General features: G+C 51.0%; 1 protein-coding gene across 3 annotated transcripts; it reads left to right on the top strand.

The window, feature by feature from the left end:
• The first annotated feature begins 13 nt into the window (after positions 1-13).
• Positions 14-15711, top strand: STX5 (syntaxin 5). 3 transcript variants are annotated; one of them, XM_043552257.1, is made up of 13 exons: positions 14-503; positions 9256-9999; positions 11101-11244; positions 11387-11597; positions 11699-11769; positions 12081-12136; positions 12522-12592; positions 12788-12904; positions 13104-13160; positions 13272-13344; positions 13575-13675; positions 13768-13889; positions 14155-15711. In XM_043552257.1, the coding sequence occupies exons 4-13, from the start codon at positions 11406-11408 to the stop codon at positions 14312-14314; spliced, it is 1020 nt and encodes a 339-aa protein (XP_043408192.1). In that variant the 5' UTR covers positions 14-503; positions 9256-9999; positions 11101-11244; positions 11387-11405; the 3' UTR covers positions 14315-15711. The 3 variants fall into 3 exon arrangements, with proteins under 3 accessions (XP_043408192.1, XP_027688361.2, XP_007070439.2); XM_027832560.3 differs by having other exon boundaries at positions 11101-11260; XM_007070377.4 differs by lacking the exon at positions 11101-11244.
• Positions 15712-17735: the final 2024 nt, after the last annotated feature.

Here is a 17735-nt window from a genome sequence, read left to right as displayed (position 1 = left end):
TCTCCCCCCCCCCCCCCCCATGGAGCTGTTCTGTGCCCATGCTATTGGCTCACCCCTCTCTGCCCTTCCCCCAGCAGTGGAGTCTCCTACATGGCCCCTCCTTGAGGAGCCTCTGCCCCCAGGGGGCCTGTCTCACCTGGGGGGGGCAGGACACGTGGGAGACGCAGAGGAGCCGGAGCCGGAGGCGGGGCCGTGCCCCCGGGCGTGGTGCAGCCGGGGCCGCTGGGAGGGGTCCGTGGGGGCAGGCCCGAGCCGGGCGGGGCGCTGAGTGCAGCGGGTCACCACGCTGGGAACCGGGGCCGTGCTCCGGGCCAAGCCCTCCCCTGGAGACTGCGACGGGGAGGTGCCGCCGGGCGCTGACCTCACAAAGCGCCCGGGGAGCGCGCGGCGTCCGGAGCCGAGGGCTCCAGGCGGCGGCAGCGCACCCATGGGCTGCATGCACTCCGGCCGCCGGGCCCGCGCCGAGGGGTCGGACGGAGCAGAGGGGCCCAGCGACACTGCAGGTGAGGAGATCGCTGCCTTGTGGGGGCATCCTGAGGGACGGGAACTGCAGGCACGGGTAACTTCTGGGCGAGGAAAGGAGGGGTCTACAAGTGGGCTTCTAGGGGGAGGCTGTGCAGGAGGTGGGGCTACACGTGTAGGGGATCTTCAGGGGTTTCCTGCATTGGGGAGAGGGGGATCATGGGGCATCCGCAAGGAAGGGGGGGTCTACACATGGTTTATGCAGCCGATGAAGTGAGCTGTAGCTCACGAAAGCTTATGCTCAAATAAATTGGTTAGTCTCTAAGATGCCACTAGTCCTCCTTTTCTTTTTGCGAATACAGACTAACACCGCTGCTACTCTGAAACATGGGGGATGGAGTCCCTCCAGGGGAAGGATACTGGGTCCTTCATGCTGATCCCTGATAGATAGAAATCTCTGTCAGTCTGTCCATCTGGGGGGCTCCTTTGGCCCCTGCTCCCTCCAGGTCATGCTCCTACCCCTGGGTCTGCTGGGGTCGCAGTCCACATTGCACTCTGTGTCTTTGGGTTTATTCGCTGGGGAAACTCAGAGCCAGTGAGGGGAAATTCCCATCCCTACTGTACCCAGAGCAGAGGGGAATCCAGGCATCCTGATGCCTAGCTATCCCACCGCTGTGACCAGCTAGACCCCACTGTTCTCCTAGAGCTAGGAGTAGAACCCAGGAGCTCTGGATCCCCAGCTTCCCACTGGACAACACTACTTCATGGTGGCTCTTCATTTGCCTTATCTTAGAGCTTGTAAAGGTATAGAATAAATATAAAATTAGAGAATTAAAGTTAGCTTTAGTTTGGTTGAAGAAATGTGTTGTAAAGAAAGGCTTTGAAGGTAATGAGCTATAGGGCCAGAAGACATGAAGTAGGGAGGATGTCTGGTTCAAAGAATAACTAATGAAATAAGGGGACATTTCTGAAGAGAAGGCCTCTGACTGATAGGGGTGACTGCAGATGGTTTTAAATAAGACAAAGAGAATCTGTTTTACAATAAGCCAACATGGCCCTTCCCATTCCACACACCAGTGTTACTGAAAAACGTAGGGCCCATGTTTAGCCCATTTGTAATTCTCTTAATTAGATGCTTATAAATGTTTTGTTATTGTCTGGATGTGGTAAATTGCTTATTATTTAGGCTTTGTAGGCAATTTGTTTAGAGCAATTGTATAAATATCATTTGGCCTTTGGATTTAATAAAGGAATTTATAGTTAAATCAGTATCCTGATAATAGCCTGCATAAATAATAATTCCAATGTTTTGGCACCCGTGGCAGGACAAATGACAATAATTTCAGTTGTGCTAAAGTCCAGAGTGAAGGGGTTGCGACCAATGCTCTGGGGCCAACATAAGAATGGCCATATGGGGTCAGGCCAATGGTCTATCTAGCCCAGTATCCTGTCTTCTGACTGTGGCCAATGCCAGATGCTTCAGAGGGAATGACTAGAAGAAGGGGGCAATTATCAAGTGTTCCATCTCCTGTCGTCTCCTCCCAGCTTTTCACAGTTAAGAGAATTAGGACACCCAGAGTGTGGGGTGGCATTCCTGACCATCTTGGGTAATAACCATTCCTGGACCTATTCTCCAGGAATTATCTATTCATTATTTAACCCAGTTATAGTTTTGGCCTTCACAATATCCCCTGGCAATGAGTTCCACAGGTTTACTGTGTGTTGTGTGAAATTGTATTTCCTTTTGTTTGTTTTAAACCTGCTGTTTATTACTTTCATTCGGTGACCCCCAGTTCTTGTGTTATGTGAAAGGGTAAATAACACGTCCTTATGCACTTTCTCCACAGTATTCATGATTTTGTAGACCTCGATCATATCCCCTTTTAGTCGTCTCTTTTCCAGGCTGAACACTCCCAGTCTTTTTAATCTCTCCTCAGATGGAAGCTGTTCCATACGCCTAATAATTTTTTGTCCTTCTCTGTACCCTTTCCAATTCTAATATCTTTTTTGAGATGGGGTGACCAGAACTGCACGCAGTATTCAAGATATGGGCATACTATGGATTTATATAGTGGCATTATGATATTTTCTGTCTTATTGTCTATCCCTTTCTTAATGGTTCCTAACATTCTGTTCACTTTTTTGACTGCTGCTGCACATTGAGCGGATGTTTTCAAAGAACTCTCCACAATGACTCCAAGATCTCTTTCTTGAGTGGTAAGAGCTAATTTAGACTCCATTGTTTGGTATGTGTAGTGGGGATTATGTTTTCCAAAGTGCATTACTTTGCATTTATCAACACTGAATTTCATTTGTCATTTTGTTGCCCAGACACCCAATTTTGTGAGATCCCTTTGTAGCTCTTCGCAGTCTGCTTTCGACTTAATTATTTTGAATAATTTTGTAAAATCTACACAATGCCACCTCACTGTTCGCCCCCTTTTCCATATCATTTATAAATATGTTGAACAGCGCTGGTCCCAGTACAGATCTTTGGGGGACCCCACTATTTACCTCGCTCCATTCTGAAAACTGACCATTTATTCCTACCTTTGTTTCCTGTCTTTTAACCAGTTACTGATCCATGAGAAGACCTTCCTTTTATCCCATGACTGCTAACTTTGCTTAAGAGCCTTTGGCGAGGGACCTTGTCAAAGACTTTCTGAAAGTCCAAATACGCTATATCCACTGGATCACTCTTGTGCATGTGTTTGTTGACCTCAAAGAATTCAAATAGATTGGTGAGGCATGATGTCCCTTACAAACGCTGTGTTGACTCTTCCCCCAACAAATTGTATTCATCTACGTGTCTGATAATTCTGTTGTTTACTATAGTTTCAACCAATTTGCCTGGTATTGAGTTAGGCTTACTGGCCTGTAATTGCTATAATCGCCTCTGGAGACTTTTTTTAAACAATTGCTATCACATTAGCTATCCTCCAGTGATCTGGTACAGGAGCTGACTTAAGCGATAGGTTACATACCACAGTTAGTAGTTCTGTAGTTTAATTTTTTGAGTTCCTTCAGAACTCTTGGATGCATACCATCTGGTCCTGGTGCCTTATTACTCTGACTGTATGTGTGGGTGTGGGGGAGGGTTTAGGGCTGGAGAGGGGGCAGAGGGTTGGGGAGGGGGAAGGGGGTGCAGCTGCTGGATCCGGGCAGTGCTCACTTTGGGTGGCTCCGCGCAAGTGGCAATATGTCCCTGCTGCTCCTAAGCAGGGTCACGGTTAGGCGGCTCTGCGTACTGCCCCTACCCTGCCCTGAGTACTGGCTCCACAGCTCCCATTGACCAGGAACCAAGGCCAATGGGAGCTGCAGGGGCGGTGCCTGCGGCCAGAGGCAGCATACAGCGCCGCCTAGCTGCACCTCCGCCTATGAGCAGCAGGGACAGGTCGCAGGGAGATTCATGAGGTGAGTGCTGCCCGGATCAGGCACCCTGCATCCCCTCCTGCGCCCCAACCCCCTGTCCTGTGCCCCCTCTCGCACCCAATCTCCCTCCCAGAGCCTGCGCTCTGTACCCCCTCCCACACTCCAAACCCCTTGTGGCCATTCCTCCGCCTAGGAGCAGTAGGGACATGTTGCTGCTTCCAAGGAGCCATGTGGAGGCAGGTAGGGAGCCTGCCAGCCCCGCACCAACCGGACTATAAACTGGACTTTCAATGAAGATCAGAAATGCTGGTTTATAGAGCTTTCCGGTAGGTAAAGTGCCGGATAACACAGCTTTTACTGTATATATACAGTAATAAGTTTAATTCTATACTGCCAGTAGAGAATTCTCTCCTAAAGAGAAATTCAGTAACATAAGGGGAATAGAGAGAAGTAGTTTGGATACCTATGTAAAAGAATGCTTGGCGGAGCACAGCAGGGATCCATTCTTCGCACAATGCACAGTCAGCCTGTGGAACTCATTGCCAGGGAATGCTGCAAAGGCCAAGATTAAAACTAGATTAAAAAAAAAGAATTAGATAAGCTCATAGAGGATAGGTCCAACAATGTCTATTAGCCAAAATGGTCAGAGATGCAAGCCCATGCTCTGGATGTCCCTAAACGTCTGACTGCCAGAAGCTGGGACTGGACAACAGGAGATGGATCACTCAGTAAATTGCCCTCTTCTGTTCCTTCCATCTGAAACATCTGGCACCGGCCACTGTTGGAAGACGGATACTGGGCTAGGTGGACCAATGGTCTGTCCCAGTATGGCCATTCTTATGTTCTTATGAATGCCACAAATAAATTCCGGGCAGAGCACAACAAAGGTCTGTTGAATGCCGTAAATAGATAAATTATTGGCAGGGCATGGCAGAGGTCCATTGACGGCCACTGGAATTTTAAAGAGTAATGCCCAAGGGAGACCATGGAGAGAACAGTAGTTGTAGTTACAGAATAGGTGCAAAAAAGCACAAAGTTAAGCTAGTAACCAAGAAATCATCTGATGTGTCACTTTGGGAGATAAGTGATATAAGGAAAAAGAGCAAGGAGCTAAAAGGAACTGTTGCGCAAATTAACACTGCATAGGCGGTGAGGACTACCACCACTATGCTTTTGTCCCTAGAAGCCTTTACAGCCATTCTGAAGGAAAATGGGCCACTTTCCCAAGAATGGTCTGTAAATAATCAATTGAACGTGACTGCTGCAGAGACTACAGAGACAATCTGATTTGCATAATTTGACTATGGACGATTTATTCAAAATCACTAAATGCAAAGAAGGGGGTTCCACTGGAACTCGACTGCCTCCAAATTTACCAGTGGGGAATGTAATCGCGGCACGGTTGTGTAAAAATAATTAGAGCAGTGCAAGGAGAGTTAAGCAAAAATGTTTTTTAAAAAATGGAAATAAATTTGTGTAATTATGTAAGGTTTTAAGGCCCTAAACCAGCGCTCCTGGTTTGTAGAACCCTATTTTGTGTGGTTTAAAATTAATTGGTTTTAAAAGATTTCACTAAAAATCTGTTTGAATCTTTCATTCAAAGTTGCAAAACAGACAGACGCTTTTTGCCAAACACAGGTAGCTCATGTTATTTAGCTTTGCTATTTAGCATTTAAACCTTTGGGTACCTCAATGCTTTTATAAAGTTAAAGATCCTTCTAAATAAGGGCTAGAGGATGTGGCAGGGGCGGCCAGAACCTGGCTAGTGGGGAGAGACCCTGATCCTATTGCAGTAATAAAACAGCAGGTAAAAGAATGAAGAGACAGTGCACTCCTGGGGCAACAGCAGCAGAAAGGAGTACAAAAGAAACACTGTAGGAACAGGGAGCCTTAAGGTGGCTCTAAGTATCAGTCACTTTGGTAAGGGTGCATGGAAATTCTGTAAACACAAAACAGTTACACTTCACATGAAAATTGATATATGGCTAATATAATGTTATAGAAAATTCAAGTTAAAGTATGGAAGGAATGTGCATTTCCCCCATGGAATATGTAAAAGGGGTAAAAGAAACATAAATGATTTATTTCAATAAAATCCTATAAAAGCTCCAAAGAGGAGCCAGAATAGGTTGTTTTTTCTTTTTCAGATGGCTGTGTACTTTGGAAACAGAAGCCAACCCAGAACCAAGGAAGATTAGTGAATATAAGAAACGGAGCTTAACCATTAAAAATCTGTCCAAAAGTTTTGTTTAACTGTTGTGTAAAGTAAATGTTATTAAGGGAGTGAAAACCTACATGGCAGTGTTTTATAAATGGAAAAAGAATAATTCTACTAAAGCTAATTGAATACAAGATTAAAATGCCATAAAATGAAAACAAATCCAAATAATGGCTTAGGGTTAAATCCATACTGTATAATAATGGTTAGCTTATTCATGCACCAGCTTTATTGAATTTCACTCATTTGCAGTCACTGGAATTTGTCAAAAATGCTTAAATACTATTAAAAGGACTTTATGGACAAAAATTTAAACTTTAAAATGCTTAAACCTGCCATGGTGGGGCAGCAGCAAAACTGGAGGGAACTAATAAAATTGGCATCGAAGCTAAACTATTTAGGACTGGTATGTCACTTTGAAATCAAGCTGACATAGAGTGGCTGTGGGAACATGCATTTTAACAGAAGCTAGCAGCAGAAAGATTGCATCCATTTAGGAAGGAACAATCAGTTACACACATACAAAATGGGAAATGACTGCCTAGGAAGGAGGAGTGTGGAAAGGGCTCTGAGGGTCATAGTGGACCACAAGCTAAATATGAATCAACAGTGTAATGCTTTTGCAAAAAGCAAACATCATTCTGGGATGTATTAGCAGGAGTGTTGTAAGCAAGACACAAGAAGTAATTCTTCAGCTCTACTTTGCGCTGATTAGGTCTCCAGTTCTGGGTGTCACATTTCAGGAAGGATGTGGACAAACTGGAGAAAGTCCAGAGAAGAGCAACAAAAATTATTAAAGGTCTAGAAAACATGACCTATGAGGGATGACTGAAAAAACTGGGTTTGTTTAGTCTGGGAAAGAGAAGACTGAGAGGGGACATGATAACAGTTTTCAAGTATGTAAAAGGTTGTTACAAGGAGGAGGAAGAAAAATTGTTTTTCTTAACCTCTGAGGATAGGACAAGAAGCAATGGGCTTAAATTGCAGCAAGGGAGGTTTAGGTTGGACATTAGAAAAAATTTCCTGTCAGGGTGGTTAAGCACCGGAATAAATTGCCTAGGTAGGTTGTGGAATCTCCATCGCTTGAGATTTTCAAGAGCAGGTTAGTCAAACACCTGTCATGAATGGTCTAGATCAGTGATTCTCAAAGCCGGTCCGCCGCTTGTTCAGGGAAAGCCCCTGGTGGGCCGGACTGGTTTGTTTACCTGCCACGTCTGCAGGTTTGGCCGATCGCGGCTCTCACTGGCTGCGGTTTTCCGCTCCAGGCCAATGGGAGCTGCAGGAAGGGCGGCCAGCACATCCCTTGGCCTGCGCCACTTCCCGCAGTGGGAAGTGCCAGTGGGAGCTGCGATCGGCCGAACCTGCGGACGTGGCAGTTAAAAAAACTGGTCCGGCCCGCCAGGGGCTTTCCCTGAACTTTGAGAACTACTGGTCTAGATAATTAGTCCCGCCATGAGTGCAGGGGACTGAACTAGATGACCTCTCCAGGTCCCTTCTAGTTCTATGATTAAATGAGGAAGTGTTTTCAACAAGAGGTAGCATCTAGGGTATTGTATCTTAAAAATGAAGAAAGTAAAGAATATATTGAGAAAAAGCATTGAATTGTTTTATAAGCATGATGTAATTTATTTATTTATTTATTTATTTTGAAATGCACAAGGTAAAATTAAGTCGCTATCATGAAAGGTAAAAAGCAAAAGCAATAATATGCATAGTATATTGTAAATACATGCTATATAAAATAAAAGCATCCTTAAGTGACAGAACAAAGAAGGTTGCCCTCTTTTATGACCACAGAAAACTTAAAGATTAGGTACAAGGGAGGTAATCCTCATTGGTGCAGGGTAAGAAAGGAACAAGAGTCCAATACCATGAAGTTTGTGGGGAAAAAAGCCTTGGCCAGAGTGTTACCAGTGGGAGTACTGGAAAGCTCTACAACACATATGGTGTTGCATGGCAATTACAAGGTTTGGAAAGCCCCAGAACAGGACTGCTGTTTACATTTGGAGGACACTTACTTACATAGACAGGTGTAATGTCTTACTGACCCTTGTCAGCATGTAAATACACTCTGGGGGAGCAATCTCCAAATTGCATAGTACAGCTGAGACACTGCTGGGAAGTTGGTGAAGCAAAAACTATCTGTGCTGGTAATGGCAAAGCAAGCTTATAATGTGGAACTACACATCCATAGTAATGGTGGTCATTTAACATTTTGGTAATTACCAGTGTTATTGTGGTGATTATTCTAATTCTATATTGCAAAGTTTGGCAGTTGTATAAAATTGTAGAAGTATGTTTGAATGCTTAATGTAGTAAAACCCACATGTATGTACGGTTTCAAAGTGGGGAATGTAGAATAAATAAAAATTAGAGAATTCAAGTTACCTTAGGTTTGGCTGAAGAAATGTGTGTTGTAAAGAAAGGCCTTGAAAGTAATTAGTTACAGGGCCAGAAGGCATGAAGTAGGGAGCATTTCTGGTTTAAAGAATAACTAATGAAATAAGGAGACATTTCTGAAGAGAGGGCCTCTGACTGTTAGGGGTGACTGTAGATGGTTTTAAATAAAACAAAGAGAATCTGTTTTACAATGAGCTAACATGGCCCTTCCCACCCCCCACACCAGTGTTATCGGAAAAATTAGGGCCCATGTAAACCAGGTCCAAAGGAAAAACTGTTGGACAGCAGGAAGGAGGGGACAGATAGAGAGGAAAGACCTGGGGGAGAAAGGAGTTTGTAATCTTATCTGAATTAAGACTGGGAATAAGAGTGACCTGTCTCCAACTGTTTTTTAGCTGAAGTCAGTACCTGGCACAGACATCGCTTATTAGTTAAAGGGTAGAAAAAAGTTAAGTCTTAAAGGGTTATTTGCTAATACCTGCCCGGCTATATTGGAGCTGACCAATGTGGGTATATGTACCCACGGGGTTTAGCCCATTTGTAAGTATCTTGATCAAATGCTTATAAATGTTTTGTTATTGTCTGGATGTGGTAAATTGCTTATTATTTGGGCTTTGTAGGCATGTTTAGAGCAATTGTATAAATACCATTTGGCCTTTGGATTTAATAAAGCAAGTTATGGTTAAATCAGTGTCATGACAATATCCTGCATAAATAATTCCAGCAAAAAGGAAGGATGGGTGACCCTGGGGTATGCATGTGGTCTGGTCAACATGCTGATAGCCTACGCTCCTCCATTGCAGACAGCAAGCTCAGGCCTAGGCGCAAGCAGCAGCTGCGGATCGCGGACCCAACCCCAGAGGTGCATTCATCTGAGAGCCTCAAGATCCGGGTCATCTGGAGACGTGTCTCCATCTTTGGTAGCCGGCGTGATTCCATAAGGAGCACCAAGAGCACTACCTCTGCCACCACGCTGCCTGGGGCCAGCGATTCTGGCCCAGAGAGCCGTCCCGAGGCCGCCAAGGCCGAGGCCGCTGGGGAAAAGCTTCCATCCTAGACGGCTGCCCGGCTGCTAGCAGAGAGGGGGAATAAACATAACTTTTACAGCTGCTTCTGTGCTGGGCTTACTGCCCCCTGGGCTGGGGAGCAGAGCCCCATGGCAGGGTGTGGGCTCCCTGGACACCTGCGGAGCGTGTGTGTGGTTGGGGGGGGACAGCAGCTCTGCACGGGCAGTTTCAGAGCTGCCTGGGCTGTGGGGGGCCCAGTGCCCTGCAGGGCGGGCAGAAGTCGCTGAGCCTGCAGCCAGGGGCCGGGCGGGGGCTGGTGCCCTGGGGCGACCCGCGCGAGCTCCCCGCCCCACCGGGGTTATGAGAGGTCAGAACTGTCGATGGCGATCGCGGCCCCTTTAAGAAGCCGGTCCCCGGGGAGGGGGCGTGGCACGTCTCGGCGTGACGCGCTGGCGCGTTACGTGAGGCGTACGTGGCAGTGACGTTGTACCCGGCCGGTGGGGTCTAGGTTGCAACGACCAGAGCTAGATCCGCGTCTCGGTGAGTCGGGAGGCGGGACTGGGGCCCCCAAACCCCTTCCCCCCCGGGCAGGGGTGGGCCCAGATGGGGCAGCCCCCGCCCCTGCGTGTCCCCTCCAGGGGCCCCCCGGCTCCCCCTCCCCCCGCTCTGTGCTCCCAAAGGGGCCCCCCGGCTTCCCCTCCCCCCCGCTCTGTGCTCCCCACACCGTCCGTCTCCCTCTTTCAGGGTCTGCCCCCGGCTGATGCTTACAGCATTACTTCTCCCTGCTCCCCCACCCCGCGGAGTCTTGTCCCCAGCTCAGAGCCCCCTGCCCAGGCCCCCTGCTCTGGGGCCCAGTGGGTTAGGGCGGGGGGCTAGGAGCCAGGACTCCTGGGTTCTCCCTCTGGCTCTGCCACCTAGCCGTTATTTGCTGTTTTGTGGAAGTCGCTCCCCCCCCCCCACCGCCGCTCTGTGCCTCACTTCTCTTCTCTGTTTAGTGGGGTTTGCGACACTGAGTGGTTTGCAGAGAGGGGGCTGTGGGGCAGTGCTCAGCAAGTGGCCTGAAGCAGTGGGGTACACAGGGGTAGTCAATAGGCTGACCGCGGGCCAAATCTGGACCACCAGACACTTTTGAACAGACCACAAAATCTTTTTATTTATCTGTTATCATCACTATCGTTATTGCAATGTGAAAAATGTTTCTCTGGAATCTGGACTTGACTATAGCTTGATCAAGAAACATGGACCTTGATGAAAAATAGTTGACTACTCCAACATATGGACAGAGGGACCCAAGTGCCTTCAGTGTTTATTTACTCTGGGCTCTGTTGGAGAGTCTGGCTCCCAGTCCTGCCCCCTTCTTGCCTCTGCTTGTATGGAACTGTAATCCAAATGGCCTGATCCTGACACTGGCTCCTGCTGCCACCATCTCTGTCACCCAGTGTCGTATTGTCTGTATGGGGCTTGGCTGGGGCTGCTCACATGAGGACTGGACCTCACTGAAACCTGGGGCAAGATAACACTGATATCTCTGGGGGGCTTCTGCAGCTGTGCAGTGGAGCAGGGGGTCTCTACCTGCTGTACATGCCTGGCTCTTCCCTTGCACTCTGGGCATCACAAAGCATTCTCCTCTCTGAACTGCAGATGAACTGCTGGGGAAGCCCTTTACATCCTCCTCTGAGCTCATAGGAGCCTGGACCCCTGTCTGGATCTTGCATCGGGGCTGCTCCTGCATGGGCAGGCAGGGGTGTCTTGGAGCTGGCTGACTGCCTTGCTGCAGTGAGAGATGTATGGACCAGAGGAGGTGATGTGATAGTGATTGTGCTTGAGGAGTGGGGGAGGGACAAAGGGTTAATGGGGACAGGTGAGAGGGGTGTTTGTTCTCTGCCATTAACCAAGCCCCTGAGCCCATGGTCTCCCCTCTCCCTAGCGCCAGGTTATGAGCCTCAATGAATACGAGAAAACGCCACGGCTCTAAGAACACGGATCAGGGTGTTTATCTGGGACCTTCGCAGATACAGGAGCTGCCCCCGCCTGCTGCCACCACTGTTGCCTCCTCCTTGTCATTCCCAGACACTATGTCGTGTCGTGATCGCACCCAGGAGTTCCTCTCCGCCTGCAAGTCCTTGCAGAGCAGACAGGTGAGTCCTTGTTTCCTGTGGGGTGTCAGGCCCACTCCTTCCTAGTATGGGGGATGCTCAGCCCCAGAACACCTGAGTTCAGTCTCTCTTTCTCCTTTCAGAATGGGCTGCAGCTGAACAAACCCACTCTGAACGCCATGCGCCAGAGGAGCGAATTCACCGTCATAGCCAAGTGAGTGGGGCCAGAGTGACCTGGTCTTGGAGGAGGGCTGAGCTAGCCAAGGCTTGGGGAGGGGGCTCAGCAGCTGGATAACCTGGGAGTATGTGGTGCTGGCTCAGGATCAATGGGCAAGGAAGGAACCTTGTGGGACGGTAAGGCAGGCCACCTGGCCTAGAATGGGGTTGGGAGGGGGTTGTCCTGAAGGTCAGGGCTGGGGTAATAAGGGAGTGCCCTGCTGGTGTGTTTAGTGAGCAGGTCCCAACTAGGGGAGCACAGACCCTACCCCACCCTTAACTCTGGTCTTCTGTTCTACCTCCACCCAGGCGCATCGGGAAAGATCTCAGCAACACCTTTGCCAAGCTGGAGAAGCTGACCATCTGTGAGTGGGGAGAGAGGGAGGGTAGGAGGGGGCTGCCTGGGGGTGTGGGCTCACACATGGAGGGGCTACTGATGGCACTGGGGCTTAACATGGCTTCTCACCTCTTTATAACCATTGTGAACTAGAGACACAGACTTGTCTCACTCAGCTGGGATGGGCTATGGGGCTGCTGGGGAGCAGTGAGGAAGGGTAATTGGTACTGCACCTGCATGTGTGCGGGGCTGTTAGCTCTGATCCTGGGGGCAATGATAAAGCAGGGCACTTGCAGTGGAGGGAAGAAGCCGAGACTCCTGTGAGCTGGCCTTGGGGTTGTCCCCATCCCCACTGCCTGCCAGGTGGGTTGGCCTCACAGAAGACACACCTTGACCTCGCCCTCTGTCCCCAGTGGCCAAGCGGAAGTCCCTGTTTGACGACAAGGCGGTGGAGATAGAGGAGCTGACGTACATCATCAAACAGGTTAGTGTAAGCTAGGCTAGCATCTCCTGATGGCTGAGACAGAGATGACCTCTTTATTTGGGAGGTGGGGTGGGCAGTAATGAAAGGACCCAGAGCCTGTGATCAGCAGCCCCAGCTGGGTGGGAGCCAAAGGGCAGCTGGGATCGGGTAGGGGTGTGGGCCTCAACTGAGACTGGAGCAATTTCCCTCCCCCAGGACATCAACAGCCTGAACAAGCAGATTGCCCAGCTGCAGGATTTTGTGCGGGCCAAGGGCAGCCAGAGCGGGCGGCACGTGCAGACCCACTCCAACACCATCGTGGTGTCGCTGCAGGTGAGGGGGAGTGGAGCCGCTAGAGACAGACATGGGGAGTGGACGGCGCTCGCAGCTGATGAGGGAAATGGGGTGGCTCTGAGCTGGTGGAGGGGGAATGGATTGTGGAGGGGGCTGTGGTTTTGAGCTGGGTGTGGGAATAGTTGAGGCAGGGCCCTGCTCCCAGCTGCCTTTTGACCTTTCACTTCCTCCCTTTCAGTCCAAACTGGCCTCAATGTCCAATGACTTCAAGTCAGTGCTGGAGGTGAGAACGGAGGTAAGATCTGAGTGTGTCTCCTGTTCCCCCCCCTCCATGGGGAGAACTAGCACACCGAGATCCCGCCTTCCCCCATCTAACCCCAGCTCCGATCTCTCCTTGCTCCCCTAGAACCTGAAGCAGCAGCGGAGCCGGCGCGAGCACTTCTCCCGCACCCCAGTGCCCCTTGCTGCCAGCAACCTGGGTGAGTCCAGAGCCCCTTGTCTTGGGAGGATGCTTGTGGGAGGGGGTTGGCGCACCCTGTGCGGGGGCATAGCGTTCATCTTCTAGGGAAGGGAGACCAGTAGGTAACTCCCTGTGTGGAGGCAGGGCTGGCCCTCCCCTCTCTGGGAGCCTGGAGTACAGAGGCCTGGGGCTCGGCTGCGGGGCTCCCCAGTCTCAGGCAGCCCTGACTGCACTGGCATCTCTCTGCAGGCGGCTCCACGATGCTGCAGGATGAACCCCGGCGGGCGGGGGATGTGGCCATTGACATGGACAGCCGGACAAGCCAGCAGCTGCAGTTGATTGACGAACAGGTGCTAGTAGGGGAGATGGGGAGGACTGTTCCAGAGACAGGATGTGGGGGATGAGGGCTGCCCCAGGCACTGACTCTCCTTTGTCTCTGTAGGATTCGTATATCCAGAGCCGGGCGGACACCATGCAGAACATTGAATCCACCATTGTGGAGCTGGGCTCCATCTTCCAGCAACTGGCGCACATGGTGAAGGAGCAAGAGGAGACCATCCAGAGGTACCAACTTCATAGGCATGGCTGGGCAGCTTCTTGCTCACTTCCCTGCAGCCCTAATGGGGGGCTCATCCTCCATTCCTGAGGCTTGGAACCAGCTCCCCACACAGAACTGAGTGGCCATCTGTAGCTCACCCATGTGGGCCCTGGGGGCAAGCTTCATCTCTGCCACACCCAGAGCCTGGAGCTCATCCTCTGGGGCTAGGCCTGGTGGGTGGGGCAGCCCAGGGGCCCTATCACTCAATTGTTTCCCCTCTCCGCTCCGCAGGATTGATGCCAATGTGGAGGATGCCCAGCTGAATGTGGAGGCGGCGCATTCTGAGATCCTCAAATACTTCCAGTCAGTTACCTCCAACCGCTGGCTCATGGTCAAGATCTTCCTCATCCTCATAGTCTTCTTCATCATCTTTGTGGTGTTCCTGGCCTGAGCTGTCCCCTTGCACCTGCCCTCCCCCAGCACTTGGAGACCCCGTCCTGTCTCTGGCGGAGCCACTTGTGGACATGTATGCACTGGACTCTTAGTTCTCACCCAGGTGGGGCAGCCTGGTGCCAGAGGGGCTCTCCCTCCTCATGATGTGACCTGTGCACTCTGCTACAGCTCCGGGAACCCCCAGGCTGGACGTCCCAGGACTGAGTGAGGGCAGGCAGGTGCCTTGGTTTCCATGTATGATAGTGCCAGGACTCTGCAGCAAAGGGTGCTGACACCAGTGTTGGAGGAACCTCTAGTGTTGGGACTCTCACCAGAGCCCACCTCACACCTCGTGTGGGGCTACCCCTCCCCCTATCCTGCGCAGGGGCTCACTAGCTGTCTGCAGCCAGGACTAACTTCCCCCATCCCGGCACTCATCACCTAGCAGCTCTCTGGTGTGCATGGGGAAGGGGTTGCCCCCGGACGTGCCTTTGCCAGCCCCGTGGGGCATTTGGCTGAGTGACAGGTTAGCCCCGTGCCCCCCACCCCTAGTTTTATTTTGTGTATTTAAGTCTCATCCTTCTCCCATAGTTATGGGGCTGCCCCAAGCACAGAGTCCCCACTCTGCACCCCTCCGTGGCCACTTGGGCGCCACTGCAGCTGGGGCTGGCCCTGACAGTTGGATAGGTCTGGTTGTGTGGCTGTCAGTGCAGAGGGAGAGGTGGGTGTCTCCCACCCCCACTGTTGCTCTGTTGCCTAAGTAGCACCACGCACTGGCCTTCCCCAGAGAAGCTTCTGCTGCCATAGGTGCTCTGAGCCCTGCGCTGATGGCCCACTCTGGGAGGGGGGCAGCCAGCACTGGGTTCCTTGCACCTGAGCTGTGATTATGGCGGGGGCGGCAGAGCTCAGTCCCCTCCAGTGTGCTCCCTGCAGTGAGCTGTGTGTGGCTCCTTCCCTTAACATCGTAGGAGGTGCTAGGCCTCACCATCTCTCTATGGTCTTGCTAAACCCCAACCCCTTATGGGGTGATACCCCTTCCCCCAGCAGAGTGGGGAGGGGCAGGGGCCTTATTCCTCCCCCTGCTGGCACTCTTGCACAATGTCCTGTCCAATGGTTGATGTAAATAACCCTGCCCTGGCCTAGCCCAGGGCCCTTAGGGTCTGATCATGGTGGCTGTGATGACCCTGCTGTGACCTCAGCTCCCCTTCACCCCCAGGATTCTTCCCCACAATCACCTGTCTTAACATTCCAATGTGGGTGCTGCCCCCTCTAGCTAATGAGAGCCCCTTTGCAGTCAGGTGATGGGGGAGACGCAGACCTGTGGAGAAGAGGAGGGGTGTAACCTGCCCCTTCCTGGCTGGGAGGAGTGAGCGCAGAGTCAGTCTGGAAAGAAATTAAAGCTTGACTGTAACCCCAGCCTGCTGCCAGCCATGTGTCTCCTGCGGGCTGGGCCCTGGGGATGCCACGGGGCTTGGGGGAGGGATGCCACTCTTGTCCTGGGTGGGGAGACCAGGGGGTCATGTCCACAGGCCCAGCTGCCTCCCTGAGGTTTCTGCGCTCTGGTCTCCTCCTACCTGGGAAGCTGCTGAGAGTGACCTGCTGGTTCCTGGGCTGAGCCTGCTCCTCGCACCTCTGAGCTGGTAACCAGCTGGCCAGCTTTCCTCTTGCATTGAGGAGTTGGACAGTGTCCTCTGGCCGAGAAAAGTGGGAATGGGAGAGACTGGGGCCACGCAGCCCCCTGCAGCTGCACTGAGGTCAGTCTGCCCTGCCCTACCACGTGGGTCAGCGGGGTCTGATCCTCTGGGGTTTGGATGGAAAGAGGGAGAGGGGCCTGTGCTTGGCTGCTGCTTCCAGCTGGAACCTGCTGATTGCTGTCTAGGAGAGATGGCAGAGGGAGGGGAACACCAGGTCCTCACCTGGGCTGAGCTGACGGTGGTGGTGGGAGACTATATATAAACCAGATGCTGGGATGGGGGCAACAGGGCTGCTGCAAATAGGATAATAAGTGCTGGTGGGGGTGCTGGGCACCAGCAGAGGGCCAGGCCTAGTGGCAGCAATTCAGTTTCTTCTCAGAGCATCAGGTATCAGAACCAGGAAGGAGCGGACATGAAAGGAGAGACCCCTTGCAGGGGATGGGTGGAAGGTTCATGGAGAAGCTTGCTCTGATTCACTGAGAGGTTAATGTCCTGACAAGCCCCGCAATGCAAGGCAAAGTGGGTGCCATAGTTTCAGGGTAATTTCAACTGTATCCCCCCCTGTGGTCCACTCAGGTCTCCAGCTTGTCCTACTCCCTCCTCACTGGGGTTTTAAGGCTGCTCAGCCTTACGCTGTGATATCTTCAGCAAGCCAGTTTGTCTCACAACCAGTGCCTGAGGACTATGACCAGCGCATTGCCAGCAATTACAAGTCACCATGCAGCTCTTTAAGTACATGTATTCTTAAGGTAAAAGCATAACAGAGAACATCTTTTAAAAAAAGATCCTAGACTAGAGGCATGCTTATAGAGGAGATCACCCATCTCTCTTATGGGGCCCCCAATCGGCTAAAGTCTTTCCAAATGTTCCACAAGGGTTGGGGTCCCCCCTCACTTAGACAGAAAGTCTTGTCTGTTTGCTGGATCAGAGAAATGGCCCTGCATCAGTTTACCTTTGTAGAGCAAAACCCCTTTTGTTGTTGGTTCTCTGGAAAAACCAGATTGGACCAGATATTCAAACCTCCCCATGGGATTGTACCTCTCTGGAGGTGTTTACAACCTAAGCCTTAAGTAATTCATCTTAATCGCCCCCTGGGGTATTGGTTCCTGGACGAGCTGGGGTAACCCTCCCCCCATGGAGTGCATACAGTTTCTGGCCCACAGTGCTACATAAAGCATTAATGTGATATGGTCACTTAATATGTTATGGTCCCAAAAGATACTGCCTGGGGCATGTTTTTGGGAAATACCTGTTCTGGTTGTGGGATCTCTAGCAGTCTCAGGGCCCTGGAAAGTGTCCATCCCACCAGTTGCTCCTCTACAGGCTCAGTACCTCCCACTTTCCACCTCTAGTTCATTAGTTGGTTTGTGGTAGTGCATGGGAACCCTAGTCCTGGGCCCTGTTGTGCTGGCACTGCAAAAACAGAGCACAGACAACCTGTGCCCCAAAGAGGTTGCAAATAGTGCTAATAAAGGGTTAAAAAAAAAAAGTTGGCCCCCATAAAAATCACAAGATTTCTATTTTATAAAATGATCTGGGGAATTGATTTCTTTTTGGTCTGGTTCATAATGGTTTCCACCTGCTTGGGGCCTTCACAAGGGTGGTCCCAGGGACTGAGGCCAACGGGGGCAGGAGAGGGCAGCTCTCTAAAGATGAAGCTGCAGCCACAGAATGTGGCCAAAGATCCCCTGGTGGGACTTGAACCCAGGACCTTGGGGGTGTGGGACAGGAGAAAAGGCAGATGAT

This window comes from Chelonia mydas, chromosome 7 (assembly GCF_015237465.2).
Source record: "Chelonia mydas isolate rCheMyd1 chromosome 7, rCheMyd1.pri.v2, whole genome shotgun sequence".
Taxonomy (NCBI): domain Eukaryota; kingdom Metazoa; phylum Chordata; order Testudines; family Cheloniidae; genus Chelonia; species Chelonia mydas.
This window is presented reverse-complemented; position numbering and strand designations above follow the sequence as displayed.

What these genes read in the sequence shown, in the direction of transcription:
- STX5 (XM_007070377.4), top strand. Translation starts at nt 11,406, where the DNA reads ATGAATACGAGAAAACGCCACGGCTCTAAGAACACGGATCAGGGTGTT. An exon ending in TGCAGTTGATTGACGAACAG is followed by an intron (nt 13,676 to 13,767) that starts GTGCTAGTAGGG and finishes TTGTCTCTGTAG; the next exon opens with GATTCGTATATCCAGAGCCG. An exon ending in CAAGAGGAGACCATCCAGAG is followed by an intron (nt 13,890 to 14,154) that starts GTACCAACTTCA and finishes TCCGCTCCGCAG; the next exon opens with GATTGATGCCAATGTGGAGG.